Below are 18,600 nucleotides of genomic sequence, written 5' to 3'. Positions count from 1 at the left end.
GAACCAAGCTGGAATTGGGAGGCAGGAGTTCGGGTCAGAGTCAGGCTGGTGTCAGAAAGCAAGGTGCAGTTTGGAGTCACAGCAGGCTACAGGTTATGTGGTTGCTCACAAAATCTTCTGGGCCACCCTCCAGGGTTAATTAGTATGCTTGGCCTATCAGAGGGCTACAGGTAGTGTCATGCTGGTATGTCCTGCAGCACCTAAGCTCCATAGTGCTGCTTGGATGCATCTCCATATGTCCTTCCTGTGGCAGTATAGGGATGTCAGTTGTCCCAAGTTCTAGGCCCACATATCCTTATGTTAGCTTTCTCTGGCTAGGCTTCTATCTCATGCTTTCAGTACCACACCTATGTCTCTGCTTCCAGAACTTAATTTTAGCCTTCACGCCCTGACAGGGATCATTTTGTTCTCTTTATGTCATTGTTTTGATGCCATAGGGATAGGTGACTAAAAAATATGTAGTATAGAAAAAGAGATTGTTCATGTTCTTGAAGGTTTTTCAACACTCCATTTGTCTAGGCATTGTTAATGTGCCTGTCCATAATATCTAGCCATCATATGAACAAATGTAGCATAGCAACAAATTCATCGTTAAAGGCTCAGCATTTTCAACTTTCTGCCACTTATACTACAGGTTTGGTCTTAGTTGCTTATCTTCAAGAGAGATGCTGGTGGCTATTCTGTAGGCATCATTCTTGGATGGGAAGCTTGCCCAAACAGATATACCACCTGACCTTTTTGACTGTTTTATTATTCCTTTCTTTCTCCCTCCTTCCATGCTCTTTCTCTGTCTGGTTTTGGCATTTTTAGAGAGCGTAAGATCTCTTGGGTAGGTATGTCTTCCTTTTATGTTTGGATGGAGCCTAGCATGAAACAAAAATAATTTTGTGTATTGGAGTATGTTTATATTTATTTCTGGATAATGCCCTACTTTTTTCATCAAGGATGCACACTAGGGAACCTTTCCCAACTGGAGATCCACAATATCATAATTTGGCTTTGACATAGGAATTGGATATGTGGTCTATGTAGTCCAGTATCCAGTCTCTGAATATGGCCAGCAGCAGATATTTCAGAAGAAGGTTAAAGAAACCCCACAGGAGGTAGATATGAGATGCTCTGCCTTTTGTGAAGGTCTCAACCAAACTCCCAATAGCTAGAGATTGGCAAAAGCCCTAAAGCATGAGGTTTTATTTCCCTTAGAAATGTTATTTAACATATTACTAGAGTTCACTCCTAGAGATTACATTGCTATGGAACACAAGCAGGAACCATATTGTCTGTCTCATCTGGAGGTTCAGCTCTGTGTGGCCCAGTGAGACAACATCCAGACAGTGTATGCTCAGTGCTGACGGAGTGTTGAAGGATTTTAGAGCAGCCAGCCCCTAGCAAATTCTACAGAGTAAAACACAAATGGGAAATGGCGATTTTCAGTTATAACTCAGCCCAATCGGAATAGATTTTCATAGGGATAACAAAAGGCACCTCCCGATCCCCAGGATAATCCCACTGCCAAACTTCAAGTTCCTGGTACAAATCATGAGGATGTTAGCACTCTTAAAATGGTTGGAAATATTTTTAGAATGGAATATGTTAGACAACCTAAATATAGTGGTCACTATAGCTCTCTGTTATAAAGCATAAATAATTTCAAATTACCTTACAACAATGCTCCTGGATGTGTATATGAGGCTGTTATTGGTTTTAATGGGAATCCTGCACATTCACCAGAGAACAGAACTTGGCCCAAGAGTACAAAAACAGGAAGGATAATTTTAGTTATATTTTTTAAAAGGAAAAAATTAAATAAAGAACAGGCCCAATACCAAGAGTTAACAATGTTTACCCATTGCCTTCAATGGGTGCTTCTGGTCTTAATCATCTTTCTGGACCAGAACCAGCAATACTAGAAAGACAATAGAAAAGCAGAAATTGAACTCTAATGTATTGCTATAGAAGTAGAAGAAAAACTCTATATGCATTACTTGTGCTCGCTGGTTTCTAAGTATTGCATACAATATTTTTAAATTGCTCTAAAAGTACTGCCAGAGCTTGATACTGATATTTCATGAAAAATTTCTAAATTTTAAAGTTGTTTGCATTTTGAAGTGTTTGAAATGGACCCTTTATTGTTTTCAAAATCTCTTGCAAATTAAAAAATGTGTTTGAGAACAAACATTTATCAGTAAATGAAAAATTTCTATAACAACTTTAATAACATTTTCTATAAACAAAGTTTGACAAAATATTTTAAAAAGACACATTTAAAAAAAATCAAACCAGAAGTTGACAATGTCAACAACTTTTAATAAAAAAACTGTTGTTGGAAAAAGGCCATAGTTTGACCAAAAAACCCCTTTTTCATTCAACAAATTTCAATCAGCTGTTCTGGGAAGAGATTACTTTTTGAAGTAGTCATGGGAGTAATTTACTCATGTGCATATTTGCAACATCAGATGTCTTTCTAATCTTATCTAACTGTTCTGTACTGCTATTGACCGGAGCATCTAAGGCCCACATCATCAATAGCATTTAGGCATCAAGCGGTATTGATTTCAACAGGAATTAGTTGTCTAAATACCTTTTTGAGGATTGAGGCCTAAGCCAGAACCAATGTAGGGCCATACGGTCCCTAGGCATACTGTGATATGGGGAACTCCAAGGAAATGGGGATATGGGGACCTCCAACGCTATACCTTCATTCTATGAAGTTGGAATGGCAGGGATAAAGCACCACATTTGGGTAGTGTCATGGGATCCTCGTCTGCCCTCCAGAAATAGCAGCAGGACAGCAGCAGGGACCCCCTCTCCTCCACAGAGAGACAAACTTGGCAAAAGGCAGTCCCTTCAGTACTTACCCAAGCAGCTGGGATGGGTCAATCTGCTTAAGTGTGTGCATCCACTTCATTCTTCTCTTTCTCTCACTGTCATAGTTACCTTTTGGGGGTGTGCTCCAGGGGCCCCAGAGAATTGGGTCTTGGGGTTAACCACAGTGTATGGTGCCATTCACCCCTCTCCTACCGATTGTTTCAGACTCTCTGCAAATGTAGGTGGACATTGCTGCATTAGTTATACTCAGGTTATGCTTTCAAGCTTTTCCTTACAACTACAAGGGCAAGAAATTTTTTTTTAAATTAAAATCAAGATTTTGATTATTATGTAATCACATAACTCAAGAGCTTGGGCCGTAGACATGGGCCTACATTGCCTATGCCTCAACGCAGTGCATTCCTTATAAAATAAATCCCTGTTTTCATGGTATAAATAGCTCTGCTTCAGATAAGAATTATGTTTTAATTTGGGGGGAGGAATGTGAAGGGAGTGGTTGATATTGTGAATATCGTTCTGGTTATGGTGGGTGTAGAACACATTGTGGACACAAGTATAATAACAAATTTCTTCTTTTGCAACGTGACATCAGTGTTTTCATTTGTACTGATACTGATTTAACTTTCATTTTCCCAAGTGAAGGTTGCAGTCATGTTTTTATTTTAAATACTGTGGGTTCTGTTCATGGGTGTGTATCATCACAGATATGTAACCAACTACTACACATTGATTCCTATGTGATTACAGTTTAGTGATGAAAATACAGTGTGTTATGGTCAGTTAGAAAGCAGCTGCAAACAGAGCCAAACTTTTTAAATAGTATTTTCTTTAAATGTGATGTGGCTACTATTTTGCTGAAAAGGGAATCCCTATAGATGAAAAGTTCCCAAACTTTTCTTACTATGTACCCCGTCCAGATCTACCAGCTGCCTGTGTGCTCTTACCAGAATACAGGTTTCATATTTTAACCCTTTTAATGCCCAAACACTGTACAAAATGTACATATTATACACACATAATATATAGGACTATAATAATAATGCATATCATTTATGGTTTTAGTTTTCATGTATGCCTACTTTTGACCAACTTAAACAATGACTTAATAGTACTACTCACCATTAATGTGACGGATGAGGTTGTTTGTTCGAGCACAGGCTCATAACATTTGGAGTGATAGTTGATACTTTGAGTCATAAGCTGTTTTCTACACAAAGGCGCTGACAATACTTTGACTGCCTTCCAGTGAGTGATGAAAATCCACTTTCTCACAGGTAAGTTGTAACAAACGACATCAATAGCTTGACAGCCTTGTCTGACAATTCAGGGAACTCTGCTCGCATTTGGATCCAAAACTCAGCCAACTGCTTTTGTTGGAACTCAATCTTGTGTCCTCTGTCAGTTGAGATGTACAGGAGATTCTCTTTTTCTTTTATTGCCAAGTCTTGTGGCATGGGTACTGCAGAAAAATTTGTGAAAGGCTAGCAGGACCCATCTGTTTGCATTTCCCATTGAAGAAAAGTACTATGGAATTGCCTCACCAGATCAGTGAGATGTTGCTTGATTTCACCTTTAACACTGTTCTGCAACTATATTTTATTTGTTGTCAGAAATTCATGCATGTTTGGGAAAATTACAGTGTTGTTTTTCTCCACACAGCAAGCCCAGAATTCCAGGTTTTTTATCATTGACTCAGTTTTGTCTTGGACATTGAAGATGGTTGCATTCAGCCCTTGAAGTCCTAGATTTAGCTCATTCAGGTGAGAGAATATATCTGAGAAGCAGCCCAGCCATGAGAGCCAGGCCATATCATGCAGATAGGGAGAGATGGAAATGGATGGTCATTAAAGAATACCTTGACCTTGGAGTGAAGTTCAAAGAAATGTGCGAAGAACTTGCCCCGTGACAACCACTGAACCTCTGTGTGGAGCAATAGTTTGATGTGCTCACTTCCCGTCTCATTACATAGAGCGTAAAAGATCCTGGAATTCAAGAGTCAAGCTTTTATAAAGTTTACCATCTTCACAGCATTGTCCAGCACCTCCTTCAAGTTGGTAGGCATGCTTTTTGCAGCAAGTGCTCCCCTGTGTATACTGCTATGCACCCATATCGCACTGGGAGCAACTGCTGTGATACATGCCACTACTCCACTATGCCTATCAGTCATAGGCTTTGCTCCATTGGTGCAGATGCCATTACATCATGAACAGATGATATGTTGATTTATAATGCTGTCAAGCAACCATCTGCTGTTCTGCTAGGCAGTGACTGGCAAAACAAAATGTCTGCCTATATTGCACCTTCATAAATGTACTGCACTTATGCCAGAAGGTGAACTAAGCCTTCCAAATCCAGGGATTCATCCAGCTGCAGAGTAAAATACTGGCTGCTAGTGGCACAGTTCACTAATTGAGTCAGGACATCATTGGCCATGTCATCAATTCAACAAGACAGTGTGTTGTTTGATAATTGTGCTATTGAATTAATTTTGGGGCCTTCTTTCCAAGCATACTGCTTACCATGTTTACAGCTGCAGGTAATATTAGTTCCTCTGCTATGGTGTGAGGTTTTCCTGACTTCACAACTAAGTATGATGCTTCAAGGGCCTTAATATTGTCATCATCATCACCAGCAGAGCGCAAAACTTTCTTGCTCGCCATTACTTGTGCCCATGTCCACTTGAAAATTCTCGTGGTTTGTCCTTGTGTTGTTCATATTTTGTTTCCAAGTGTCTGTGTAGAAGAGATGGTTTTAGGCTTCTTATTCAACAGGACTTCACCACGTAACACACACTGCAGCTGAGGGTATTCACTGTCTCTAGTCCAAGTAAATTCCATTTTGATGTACTTTTAATCATATTTACATCTCTTTGATATAGATCCTGTTTTGTCTCTGGTGCCAACATTTCGCTTCACAGGCTGAGATCTGCATGTAGAATGAGTAGTTGTTGTCTCATCAGCAAATTCAGCAAGTGCACTGGTACTGGCAAGACAAATTTCATCCGTTTGCTTGTCATCACTGATATTTTGTGTTCTTCTTAACGCTACCTGTCTTTAGCCATCTGTTCATATTTATCTGTTACATACAGATATAGTTGTAGTGCGACATATACAACTGAAAAAAACCCCTGACTAAAGTTCTGAGCTCAGTTAGACTGGGCAACTGAACCTGCACTGTACGGTGATTGGAGGTGAGGGCTCTGTACATCAGCATCTCTGTGTATCTGTGTTCTCATTGGTACATTCTGAAGTAAATTAACAACTGTATTTTATATAACAAATTCCCACAGAGTTCTAAAGCTTCTTCTGAGTAGCCTATTATGAAAATGCAATAAATAAAATAATTAATAAATAAAATCCACCATTACACAATTTCTCCCATGTACTTCACAGAAATGTCTTGCATACTCCCCAGGGGTATGTGTACCACAGTGTGGGAACCCCCTACATGCAGCTTCAAAAAACCTAAAAGTTAATACGGTTCCAATAATTCCTAAATGATACTTTACTAAAGAATTATTGTCTACATTGACATTGCACATTCTCTGCAACTGAAGCCAAAAAACACAACTTTTTGTCCGAACTTATGCACGCTACCAAAGAAGATCTTAGATCATACTGAAACTGCAACCCGCCTCTGAACTTAAGTCCAAACAGAAATGGAAGAAATAAATGATACACACATTTACTTGCTGATCTCACATCACTTTACATAATGGTGCATTTGACATTTGCTATTATTTCACATCACACATTATTTCAATTTATTTTTCATTTAGTTAGCAGAATTTTGTTTAAATGTTTTTGCCATGTCGATAAGTTAACAATTGTATTCAGTAATTTTTGAGCATGCATTTTTAATTACTCATTGTTTTGGCAAAACGCTATACAGTAAATGGAAGAATTGCCAACAGCTGTTTTAAACACAGGGAAGGTACCTTGGCAAGTGAGTGAAATATTTGTTAATACAAAGTTTAGTTTCCAGGGACATAAGATTCCTCCATTAACTGATGAGACCTGCTCTGAAGAAAATGTGGGCAATGTCTTTTTCTTCACTAACTTTGTTATAATTGTCAGACAAAACAATTGAATATGGAGTTAAAAGGTAAAGAACATAACAGTAACTTAAGGATGCAAAAAAACAAATGCAGGAATGTTAAAATATTGTTGTTATTTTAAAAAAAGGCATTAGGAAGCCAGGAAATTCAGAATTAAGATTAAACTTAAAATAAACCCAACCATTCAAAAACATAAAAATGCCAACATTTATATACAGTTTTGGAAATGTGCTCAATAACTAGAAGCTACCAAGTATCAGAGGTGTAGCTGTGTTAGTCTGGAGCTGTAAAAGTGGCAAAAACTAACAGACGTATTGGAGCATAAGCTTTCATGGGTGAATACCCACTTCGTCAGATGCATGTCACAGATGCTTATGCTCCAATATGTCTGTTAGTCTATAAGATGCCACAGGACTCTTTGTCGCTTTAGTAGCTACCAGTTTTCTCAATGGTAACTCCTAGCTGCTGAGACCTTTGAAAATGTGGCCATAATGGTGCCCAAACAACCTTAACTCTGCCCCTATAGTGCAGTCAGTCTCCAATCTTTTTCTTCTTTGTTCTTTTTATATCCAGATCCTGAGGCTTAAGTTCCTATAAAACTGAAAAAATTAAGGGTCTGTGGGATCAAGCCCTTCAGTGTAGTTTGTAATTTTTGGATCAAGGATTTTTTATTATGAGGTTCATAAACTGTGGCTATGAACATCTAAAATTTGGAAAAGTCATTGTATTGGTCCGATGACCATACCACTGCAGTTCTCTCAGCTTCCCTTCATCTTTTCTTAGTGACTTTAAGAAATCTTCAGTTCATGAAGGCAGAAATCTTAAGTTCTGAAAAGAGAGAATAATTGTACAGCTTGGACAGATTTTGATGTTAGTTGTGTATACTTTGTTTCCATACTACCCATTGTTTGGCATATGTGCAAGAGGAAATAGTTGTACATTCAGCTATGACTGGTGCATTTCCTGACTTTTGAGTGTCTAACTGTCCAACCTTAATATTGCACTACAGTGGATTTTAGCCTTAGCTAGAATATAAAATAATAATTTTGAAAAAATTAGGAAAATACTGAATAAAAACCAGGTGCTTAAACAGATTTCAAGATATTACTGTAATTGCCAGAAAAATGTATGCAGATGTGTCAGTTGAGTAGGCTCAATGCATGGTTATAGGAGAGCTATGATTTGCCATGCACCTAAAAAGTAAATTAAACCATGGTTTTCATTAAAATGGCCCTTAAATATTTTATTTGCACCTTAAGTTACCTTAAGTTAATTTTTTAAAGCAGAATTTGCTGGCCATAAGGGCTGCTTATTCATTTTCACTCAAATGTTGGCAGAAAAAAATATTTAAATTGATATAGAGGTATGTTTGAATGTAAAGTTTATTCTTTATTATTTTAAACAGCACAATTTTTAGAAACATTTCTAGTGTTGACCCTTTGAGTGATAGTACATTGCAGGTCCTGCCGATCTATTTCCACTTGGAAGAGAAATTGGTGACTGAGTATCTGGCCATTTTCTTAGTATAATTTGTTTATTTACAAAATGAACACAATGAAAAGAGGTGATCACCTGAGCAACTTCCACCTGCAGAATCCTCAGCTAAATCATCACTACCCCGTCACCAACAAGCAGCTGACTTGGACTCTATCCCTTGGACTCTTTTGGAATCTCACAATTTAAATACAATATTCCTTTTTTTGCCTCAGCCCCTGGACTTCACATAGGAATCTAGCTAACCCAAAGCAGCTCAGCTAGGACCATGTGACCTCAACAGGTGAGCCTAGACATCAACTTATCATATGCAGCTTCAGTGCAGTACAGGGAATAGCAGAAAAATGTTGAATGTCCAGACCTAGGGTGCTTTACTCTATGCAATCTCGTTAGCAACTCTCTGGGGGCAGTAAGAGTATTGTGCTGAGTGTTTATATACCAGTGACTCACAGTATACATGGCATTGGCATCTTTCACCATAACCTGGTAGCAACTTCTGTTGCCAAAGGAAACTTTTTTTAACCATTTAAATCAAATGTATTGCTTGTCAAAAACCGTTCACATCTAATCCATCTTTTACTAACAAACTAAAAACTGACGCTGGGTATTAGCGTAACTTTCTGCACATTGTGACACTGATATTCTTGCCCCACTTCTGGAGAACCCATTCCGCTGATTCAGGCTTGGCCCTTCCTCTGACACTGACAAAAGGCTTACCAATTGTAGTGGTTTCAGAACTTCCTTGCCCACTCAAGGCAAATAGAAATCAGGGGCAGAGTCGAAGTCCTGCTCTTTGTTTCTTGGACAATGGCACTGACAAAATGGACTGAATTCTGTTACTCCACATCTGTTTTCAGAATGGAATGAGAATGGGGGAACAAAGGTTATTTTAATATTCATGCTCCCTCTATTCTGGGGTTGTTCAGAAGCCTTTGTGTCTCTAGTGAAATTTACTCTTCTTCTCTAAGAAGCAGGGAATAGGCAGAATGCAGTATGATCTGGCTCTCTGTTCTGGCCCACCACTTCTACGCCCTGATATTCTTGCTATATATGGGTTTGGCAAGGTTGCTCTAACACTTCCAAGCCAGTGAGGAATCCCCTTACCCTGTATTCCCTGGGGGACATCTGTACTCTCTTTATGTTGCCTGATGGTGGAAATGGGGCTTAGTAGAACAGAGAGTTGGCCCCATCTATTGCTAGTACTGATCTTTTCTGTTGGATCAATAGGAAGTATTAATGGGAGCATCAGAAACCACTGCATATTTCATCTTATAAAAGGACAGAGTAGCATTTATTTGTAGAAAAGGCTGTGTGGGGAGAGGAATGTTAGAGAGGTGAGTGAGCATGTATGTTAGTGAGTAAAACAAAGACAAAAGTAGAGTCTGTGAGTAGGGTGGATAGCATACTTGCCTCAAAGTGGAAAATTGCCATGAGAATTATGGTAGCACCTATACGCTGGGACATCGTTCATGGTGGGTACTATATAAAAGTAGACATGATCACAGACTTAAAGGGCACATTTGGTTCATTAACATTAATGTAAGTTATGTAAATGTCTTGAATGGGAAAAAATGCTTAAGCAAATGCTTCCCACCACAGCTTCTCTGTTTTCTTTGTTAATCACCATAGCACTCACAGGACCATCCAAAGGGCTGCAAGATTTCACCCTTACAAACACAACAGACAATCTCTCTGTGTTTAAATATAATGTAGAACTTCTTTTCTATATGACTATATTATTTTAATGTATAGCATGGGTTAACCCTTGTGACTATGAAACTAGGACTAACATAGAAGAATAGCCATTTTTGTAAGTGTACCAACAGCTTATACTAGAATAATATGAGAAAGTTTGTATTGTTTTTGCAAAATAAAATGCCCTAGAACTGCAGTTTGAATTATTTGGTTAAATGACATTCCATGCTTCTATGTTTTACACTGTGATCTAATTGGCAAAACATAGCTATCTGACTGAATTAGTGAAAGTGTAGAATCCAACATCTGGGGAGATGTAATTTGGACTTTTCTGCTGATATTGTCTGCTTTGAATGCCAGGTGTCTATAGCCCGGGGTGGAGTCTTACTCTGGCAAATTAAATCTATTACTAACTCTCCAAAGTATGGTGTATGATGCTGTTGCTAATGGAACTCTAATTTAGTGCCACAACTTTTTTAGAATCTTTTAAAACATGTTGTTACACTTGCCATCATTTTAGGACATCCAGACCTACCATATGTGAGAAGTCATCTATGCTTTTTGCCAATAAAACTGAGATGATGAAAGCTTTGTTTCCCCTTGGGTATTATCCACTATTGGTAGCACAGTTGTTTTCCCTTTAGTCGTTGTCTTTTTTGTTAAGGCTGGAGCATGTTACTCCTGTAATGCTTTCCAAAATTCTATGGCTTATTTGTTGTTTGAGGCTCACCATATGTGTCTTTGATTCCTGCCTAGTAGGCACTTTGGCTGCTTTCCAGTTTGGCACTTACTATTATCAGTGGTATGAATAGCTCCCTTGCTTCTGATTCTGCCCTTGCTGTCCTGTCATCAAATCACTCTTCAAGCAACCATTTTTTAATTCTTTTTTTTTAATGCAAAGGTGCTTGTAAACTATCAACCTGTTTTTACTATGCCTTTCTTGGCCAATGTATTTCACCACAGAGTGGAAAATCCAACACTTTGATCATTCCACTATCTATGTCTTGCATTAAGAGAGTAAGCAATAGAGCCTTGTGTGGGACTAGTGTAGAATCCTGCAGCGGGACTGGGATCCCGCGGGTCCCACAGGACCCATTGCCATAATAGCAGAAGGAGGTGGGAGTGGGTACTGTGGGTCAGGATGGTAGCGGGATTAAAAATAGTCCTGCATAGGGCTCTACTAAGCAGTATAGAAACATCACTTCTTAGAGTAGTTTATGAAGTCTTGCTGTACATCATACGAACAGACATGACAGACATGCTCTTCCCATTTTTGTTGAATTGCAGCATCACTTGCTATAAGGTTTTTTTTAAAGGCATTCCTTTTAATAAACATTTTAAAACCTTTGACCAGAATACAGTGTGCCAATTACATGATAGATTCAGAGAAGTATTACAATGATATACAGTTTAACCAACAGATTGAAAGCCAAAAGTCAGTCATATGTAATACATGCTCTCTATTCTGATGTATCATTAAACATATCTGAGTTCTTCCATGTGTTCTGGTAAATTACAATTACTGCAAAATGTAATTATCAAGCAAAATACACAGAATTAAAATAAGGAACAGCACAGGGGTCATAAAGGACCCAATAATGAGAAGACCATGTGCAGCCATTCAGGGGTGTGTAAGAAGCCTCCATGACCCCATGCATGGCTCTGCAGGAGCCTCTAACCACAAGTCTCTGGACTTCTCCCCACCACGGGGAGAAGAACACTGAAAAATGGGGAAGAGTCATGGCTCTATCCTTCTCCATGCTAGCCCAAGGAGTGGGGTTGGCTCCCTGAGATGGAACAAAATATTTTACCCCTATATGCAAGGGACACCACCAGGAGAGAACCTCACTGATGTTACTCTCTCAATGGTGCAGGAGCTTCATCATGGCCTCTGCTCAAGCCTGTGGCATAATGGCCAGGATTAAGCTCATACTATTTTAATTCCACAGGTTCATATGTGTGTGTAGTGTTAAACAGATAGCTAAAGCCTCTTTCCCAAGAAAGGGGAATCTCTGGCCCAATTCTGCATCTCTTATTCATGTAAGTAGTTCTTTTGGCTTTGAGACTACTTATGTAATATTTGAGTGAGAGCTGCAGGTTTGGGCCCTAAATTGGGAAGGGATGACAAAGATTAGAAAGCTGTAGGGAGGATGAGAGGTACAACAGTAAAATATTATGAGAAATACTTTATTATACAATAATCTAATTCATTACATTTGTGGGATTCCATTTCTAATATAGCATTGCCATATTTACAGTCTCTGCCCCCACAAAACTTGTGTATATGATAAGGATGCTCCGTTTTAAACTTCATTGTCACCCTGATGAAGAAGCATAAAGATGGTATAAGCCGGCAATTATCCATTCACAGTAGAATCAGCCTGAAGGAACAGGACAAGGGTTAAAGCCATGCAATAGCATAGAAATTCAATGTGTGCATTTTTTTTGGTTCAGTTAAGTTTATATTTATTAAGGAGCCAAAATAAGAGTGAATATTCTTGACAGACACAGAAGTAGTAGAAGTAGTGTTTTTGGGAAGACAGGGAATTTAAATGAGGAGGAGGTAGCAGTTTGATGGATAAACTCCATGCATGGAAAATAATTGAAGAGATGTGTGTGGGAATGAAAAGACACGTGTGGAAAAGATGAACAAATGGGGAAATGAGGCTGACATCACTGGCAGAAAGAAAGAAAATGTGAAAAGAGACTGGTCATATAAGCAGGAGAGGTAGGTATACTATATATAAGTACTGTGATACTCTCACATGAAAGGTGCTAGATACTAGCTACATGAAAGGCAAGAGTGCGAAGGATAATTATTTCTGTCAGTAAAATACCTTCCTCTTCACATGTACCACTGAAACTAGAAAATTATGTTTTGTCACAAGGGAACCAAGAAGTAAGCATTCAGTTCCCAATAAAGTCAATGAGCATTTTACCATTGACTTCATTGGCCTGAAATTAGATGCAGTAATTTGGATTGGATATTTAGAAAAAACATCAAATTCTCTGAAGTTTTGGAAATATAAGAATTGAGTATAGATTTTTTTCCCCCAAGACTACTCAAGGGGCATAAGAAAGAGAGAAAATATACTAACTACCTAAAAATGTTAATCAGTGGTGAAATACCCATGAGACTTACTGTAGGTAGATGCACTTAGATTTAGAATTACAGAGATGATCATTAGCAATATTTTTAAAGCCCTTTTTCTAATTATATTTCTAAACAATGTTACTATTCGGAGCTTCCATTATCACTAAGAAACTACAAGCTTCCAAAGTATACTATCATTTTCTATTTTTATCTTTTACAATGGCATTCAGAATTCAGAAAAATATACACACCTGGGAAGTTTTGGATGCACAAAAAATGCAGGATTGAGCCTTATAGCAGCAAATACTTTAAGTGCTTTAAAGTATTATGTGTATGAGCCCAAAGCTTAAATTCAGACTTGGCTGTAAACCTGATATTCTTTTGCAGAAGATGACCTCTAGAGAGGTCAGTGAATTTAACAAGTGTCCAGTGATACCAAGTAAAGTGAATTAATTAGAAACAATCTCAAATGCATATGGTATTCCACTTGAGAAAGTGGCTTTGGAAAATTGGCTGAGCAGACCTCCTGCTGAAGATGACAAAATATAACCTGCTGTTTTTGAGAAAGCTGTTAACATCTGAAAAATATTTCCTTCCATAGGTCTTGTATTACTGTTGCCCCAACAAATGAAAACAATAAATACAAAAGTTTTTTTAAATGCTTGTAAATGATTCACTGCCTTATTCAGAACCTTTCTTGTAGTTCTGTAATCCAAAACCAAAATATATATAATTTGGTTTTGCGGAGGAAAAACCCAACCCAAATCCAACAACCACAATCCAACCAGTGTGTTGAATATTCAAGATGCATCTATGTATTAAAGTACGAACAACTTGTGCTAGTAGCTTCTTATTACAATATCAGTTTTCTCCTTCTTTAGCTCTAATATGTTCCTGCTCATCTACCAGTTCACGTGCTGTTTCATTGTACCTGGTCAAAAAAAAAATCTCCAGGTAATTTTTATCCTCTTATAATTAATTGTATAATTATAGTGTAGCTGGTTGCCCTGTTTCAACATATATCCTCCAGTGCCTAATTCCTGGTTTCAGAGTAGCAGCCGTGTTAGTCTGTATTCGCAAAAAGAAAAGGAGGACTTGTGGCACCTTAGAGACTAACAAATTTATTAGAGCATAAGCTTTCGTGTGCTACAGCTCACTTCACCGGATGCATCTGGTGGAAAAAACAGAGGGGAGATTGATATACACACACAGAGAACGTGAAACAATGGGTTTATCATACACACTGTAAGGAGCAAGAAAAGGAGGACTTGTGGCACCTTAGAGACTAACAAATTTATTAGAGCATAAGTTTTCGTGAGCTACAGCTCACTTCACCGGATGCATTCCTAATTCCTGCGGTCCTTTGCACAGCCCAAGTTCTCGGTGATCTCATTTGACATGTCGGGTGTGCAAGGAATGCAGACTTGGGCCCTGACTAACCAGGTTCTCTGTTGCATTCTTATTACTACAGCTCTAGAGGCCTGAATCATAGAGTCATAGAATCATAGAATATCAGGGTTGGAAGGGACCCCAGAAGGTCATCTAGTCCAACCCCCTGCTCAAAGCAGGACCAAGTCCCAGTTAAATGGGAAAATGGGAAAAGCCTGGCCTAATATCTCACGTGCCTGTTCCCATCCCTTGTTTCCATGCCTGATACGGAAGTGCGATGGGTCAGTCCCAAAAGTCCGAGCACTGAGCACCCCCAAAACTATCTGAAGGTCGCAGCTGGCTCCTACCTATACAATGTGTTGACCTAAGGCCGCAGGGCTGTGAAGACCGGGGGCGGGGGCAGTTCCCGGGCGCTGGGTCTCCCTGCCTGAAGGCACAGCGAGGGGCTTGAGGCGTGGGACGGTGCAGGCGGGCGGAGTCCAGCTGCCCTCGGCTCCTAGGCCGCGTGAGCAGCAGGGGCGACGGCTAGAGCCGCCGGGGCGGCAGCAGCTGCCCCCCATGCGCCGCGCTGCAGGGGGGAAGGCCCGGCGGGCGGGCAGCCCGCTCCCTGGCGGCGCTGCGGCCAAGCGCGGGAGGCTGTTGCCGCAGCCGCGCCGGGGGTGCAGGAGTCCCCAGCTCTCCGCCAATCACACGCGCTGCTCAGGCCCGGGCTCCAGCCACTGGCTGCGGCGGGCGCCGGGTCCGGCTGGGCTGGGGCGGGGGGATACGCTGACCTTGCGGCTGGCGCAGAGGGAGCGCCCCGGGGCCGGGCCATGGGCACGGTGCCGTCCGCGCTGAAGCATTGCCTCAGCTATCAGCACCTCCTCAAGGAGCAGCTCTGGATCGGGGAGCCGGCCGCGCCGCCGCCTGCTCTGCATCCCGGGCAGGTACCGCCACCAGCCGGGCCTGGGGGGGGAAGGACTCGGGGCAGGTGGAGCTGCAGCATCCATGGGCTGCCAGGGCGCGTTCTCCAGCAACAGCCCCCCATCCCTTCCCGGCCTGCTGCCCCCTCCCACCGGACAGCTGCCTCCTCCCACCCCCGCTCCGCAGCCTCCAGCCCCCCCCCCATCTGCCTGCTGTCCTCTGGGCAGTCCCCTACTGCCCCCACCCCTGGCTAGCTGCTATTACACCTGCTGCCCCCCACCCCCATCACCTTCTGATCACTCTCCTGCTGCCCTTCCTGTCCCTCTCTAGTGGTCCCACCTATCCTACCTGCTGCAGTCAGCCTGCAGCATTTCAACCCTCACCACTAACCAGTAGCGAAGTTTTAAGTAAAATAAAGAGGAAAATTAAACTCAATATATGAGACATTGAAGGCCTCTGTAAATGTGCCTATTAGTAGTCCCAGACTACCTACCAGGGAAACACGTATAAGACTGGTTTCAGAGTAGCAGCCGCGTTAGTCTGTATTCGCAAAAAGTACTCCTTTTCTTTTTACGTATAAGACTGGTTGTTTATTATTGATTTGATATTTTAAACTACTGTTCTTTTATTAACATCACTGCTAAGCATATGCAGTCTCCTTTCAGGGTGGTGGGAGCACTATACAGGGGGAAAAAGACACAATTCATGAGGATTTTCTTTTTTTTTAAAAAAATCCCTCCCCTCCATTTATAGACTGCCCCAAAAGTGGAAGAATTCCTGTAAAACTGTAGGTGGAAGACATCTACCATGGCAGCCACTTTTGCGGAGCTACGCTACCAATTTGCCCTTTCATTTTTAGTTAGGTTTACCAACTTTGGATGGATGAATTCCTGGAGGTTTCATCACTGACGTTACCTTTAATTAAAGATTAATCTTTAATTTTTGGAGACTCCAGGACAATCCTGGAGGGTTTGCAACCCTAGTTTTAGTTTCTATAGCTACATTTGTTCAGACTTGCATGCAAGCAGCTTACATCGACCAAACTCTGTAAGAATCTACACTAAAATGTAGCTCCCACCTACTACGCTGACTTACTAACACCACCTCCACATGAGGTATAGCAGTTGGGTCGATGCAGTCATAGGTGCCAACTTCCCCTTTTCCCGGTGGATGCTCAACCCCCACCCTGGCCCCACCCCTGCATTCCCCCGCCCTGCCCCTATTCTAGCCCTTCCCCAAAGTTCCCCCCCTTCCTGCCCCCATTGCACCCCCTTCCCCAAAGTCCCTGCCCCGCCTCTTCTCCGCCTCCTCCCCTGAACGTGCCGCTTTCCCGCTCCTCCCCCTCCCTCCTGGAAAGTCCTAAGCGCCGCCAAACAGCTGTTAGGCGGTGAGTTGGCAGCAAGCTCTGGGAGGGAGGGTGAAGAGCGGGGATGTGGTGCACTCAGGGTGAGAAGAAAGAGGTGTGGAGGCAGGAGCTTGGCTGCCGGTGGGTGCAGAGCACCCACTAATTTTTCCCCGTGGGTGCTCCAGCCCTGAAGCATCCATGGAGTTGGCATCTATGGATGCAGTGTCAGTGTAGACTCTGCATTGCTTACATCAACTGTTGCTGCCTTTCAGAAGCCATCCCACAGTGCCCCACACTGACAACTAAATTGGTGCAAGTGCTCCTGGTGAGAATGTATACCGCTGACACAAGGAGCATAGTGTGGACATACAAAAGCAGTTTAATTACTGCGGTGGCTGTAACTCGACATAACTAATGTCAACTTAATTTTGTAGCATAGACTTGACCAAAATGGTGGCTGGAGTCCTGTATGAGCTGCTTTTCCTCACTACCACTTGCTATTGGGGGCTGGTAATTGGTCAGCATACAATTTCTGAAGGGATAGTCTGGTTTCATTCTACCTGCAGAGCTCTGTGATTGCCAGATATGTTTGTATGGTTTGCCTTTTCCTCATGCAGAGATGGATTAGGGCTTACCACTTGTTCCTATAGTTGGAAATCAAAATTAACCAAAATGTTACTGACTTCTCCTTGACGTGTAGGAGAGGTGACATGTGAGATGTCTGCTCAGATCTAAAGTAGCCTGTAATTGTGAGTATTTATTTAGATTGCTTTGGGATTTGTACATTTATTTATTTTAAGAAGAATTATAAAATAATGCTGTCAAAGCTACTACAAACACAGTAATTATTTTGGCAATTATTATACACAATAAATATGTTATGCTTTGCATTCAGATGATTTGATCTGCTGCAAATTGCATAATAAGCGTGTTTCCATGAGAGAGAAAAGAAGCCAGATGTCTTTGTCTTCATAGCACAAAATTCTTTTTGTTCTTGTGTATTTTTAAAGGCAGCCATATTTCCAACTGTTTAATAAGTTCAGTATTTTATAGAGGATATTAATTTCATAGGTCAAAGTTCTTCCATCTTATTTATCAGTTCTTAATTCCCAAAGCAGCAGAACTTGCATTGACTTCCAAGTGAATTTTGTCTACAGTAAAATTGAAGGATTGACCATTAAGAAACCTCAACCAAATTTGGGCCCCAACCCTGCAAGTCCCCCTGCACAGGTGGACTTTTGCACCTGTGTGAGTCCCTTTTGAAATCAATGGGGTGCTGTGTCAGATTGGGGCCTTGGTTTGTTGCAGATTTCCAAGCACGATCATTTCTGCACAGTTTTAAAATAAATATATAGAATCGTAGGTGTACCTATAAAGGCATCAAACAATGTTAATACTTAGGTAAACCAAATAAAATCTTTACAATGGACTACCATATAAACATTACAGTAAACAACATAACATTTAAAAATGAAATTGTAGCCCATTTCAAACTCAGATTAGGATCCCATATCTTCTTAAATGTCTCTGAATGACTTCTGCATTGATAAGTGGAATAATTTCATTCATGCCTTTAACTCATCCTGACACTCAAATACTACATTTTAAAGACTCCTTTTGATTTCAGTGGTAGTAAGGTTAGGTCAATGCTGAATGCTTTTGCAGTCATACTTCTTTCCTGGATAGGAATGGATTTAAGTACATGATTAGGTGTTCTCTAGAATTGGGACCCAAGAAAGGAGAAGAGAAGGAGCTTTCTGCCTTGTGCAAAGGAGTGGGGAGCTATGCTTCTCT

General features: G+C 40.8%; 1 protein-coding gene and 1 long non-coding RNA gene across 8 annotated transcripts in view; one reads left to right on the top strand and one right to left on the bottom strand.

Moving 5' to 3' along the window:
* Positions 1–11,636: 11,636 nt before the first annotated feature.
* LOC122459257 lies at positions 11,637–15,023 on the bottom strand. Its single transcript, XR_006279803.1, has 2 exons — positions 14,906–15,023; positions 11,637–12,456 (listed from the first exon to the last, which is right to left on the bottom strand). It is a non-coding gene; the product is annotated as an uncharacterized LOC122459257 (long non-coding RNA).
* Positions 15,024–15,216: 193 nt separating this feature from the next.
* Positions 15,217–18,600, top strand: part of HMGCLL1 (3-hydroxymethyl-3-methylglutaryl-CoA lyase like 1) — a 117,158-nt gene continuing 113,774 nt past the window's right edge. For 4 of the 7 annotated variants that reach the window (XM_043510387.1, XM_038397786.2, XM_038397787.2 and 1 more), the window contains exon 1: positions 15,217–15,484. In XM_043510387.1, the coding sequence (XP_043366322.1) occupies positions 15,371–15,484 (114 nt within the window). In that variant the 5' untranslated portion in view covers positions 15,217–15,370. The remainder of the gene's footprint in view (positions 15,485–18,600) is intronic. The other 3 variants (XM_038397792.2, XM_043510389.1, XM_043510388.1) reach the window with 3 other exon arrangements.

Source organism: Dermochelys coriacea, chromosome 3 (genome assembly GCF_009764565.3).
Source record: "Dermochelys coriacea isolate rDerCor1 chromosome 3, rDerCor1.pri.v4, whole genome shotgun sequence".
NCBI classification, from domain to species: domain Eukaryota; kingdom Metazoa; phylum Chordata; order Testudines; family Dermochelyidae; genus Dermochelys; species Dermochelys coriacea.
The sequence above is the reverse complement of the archived record's forward strand: the minus strand, read 5'-3'. Positions and strand labels throughout refer to the sequence as shown.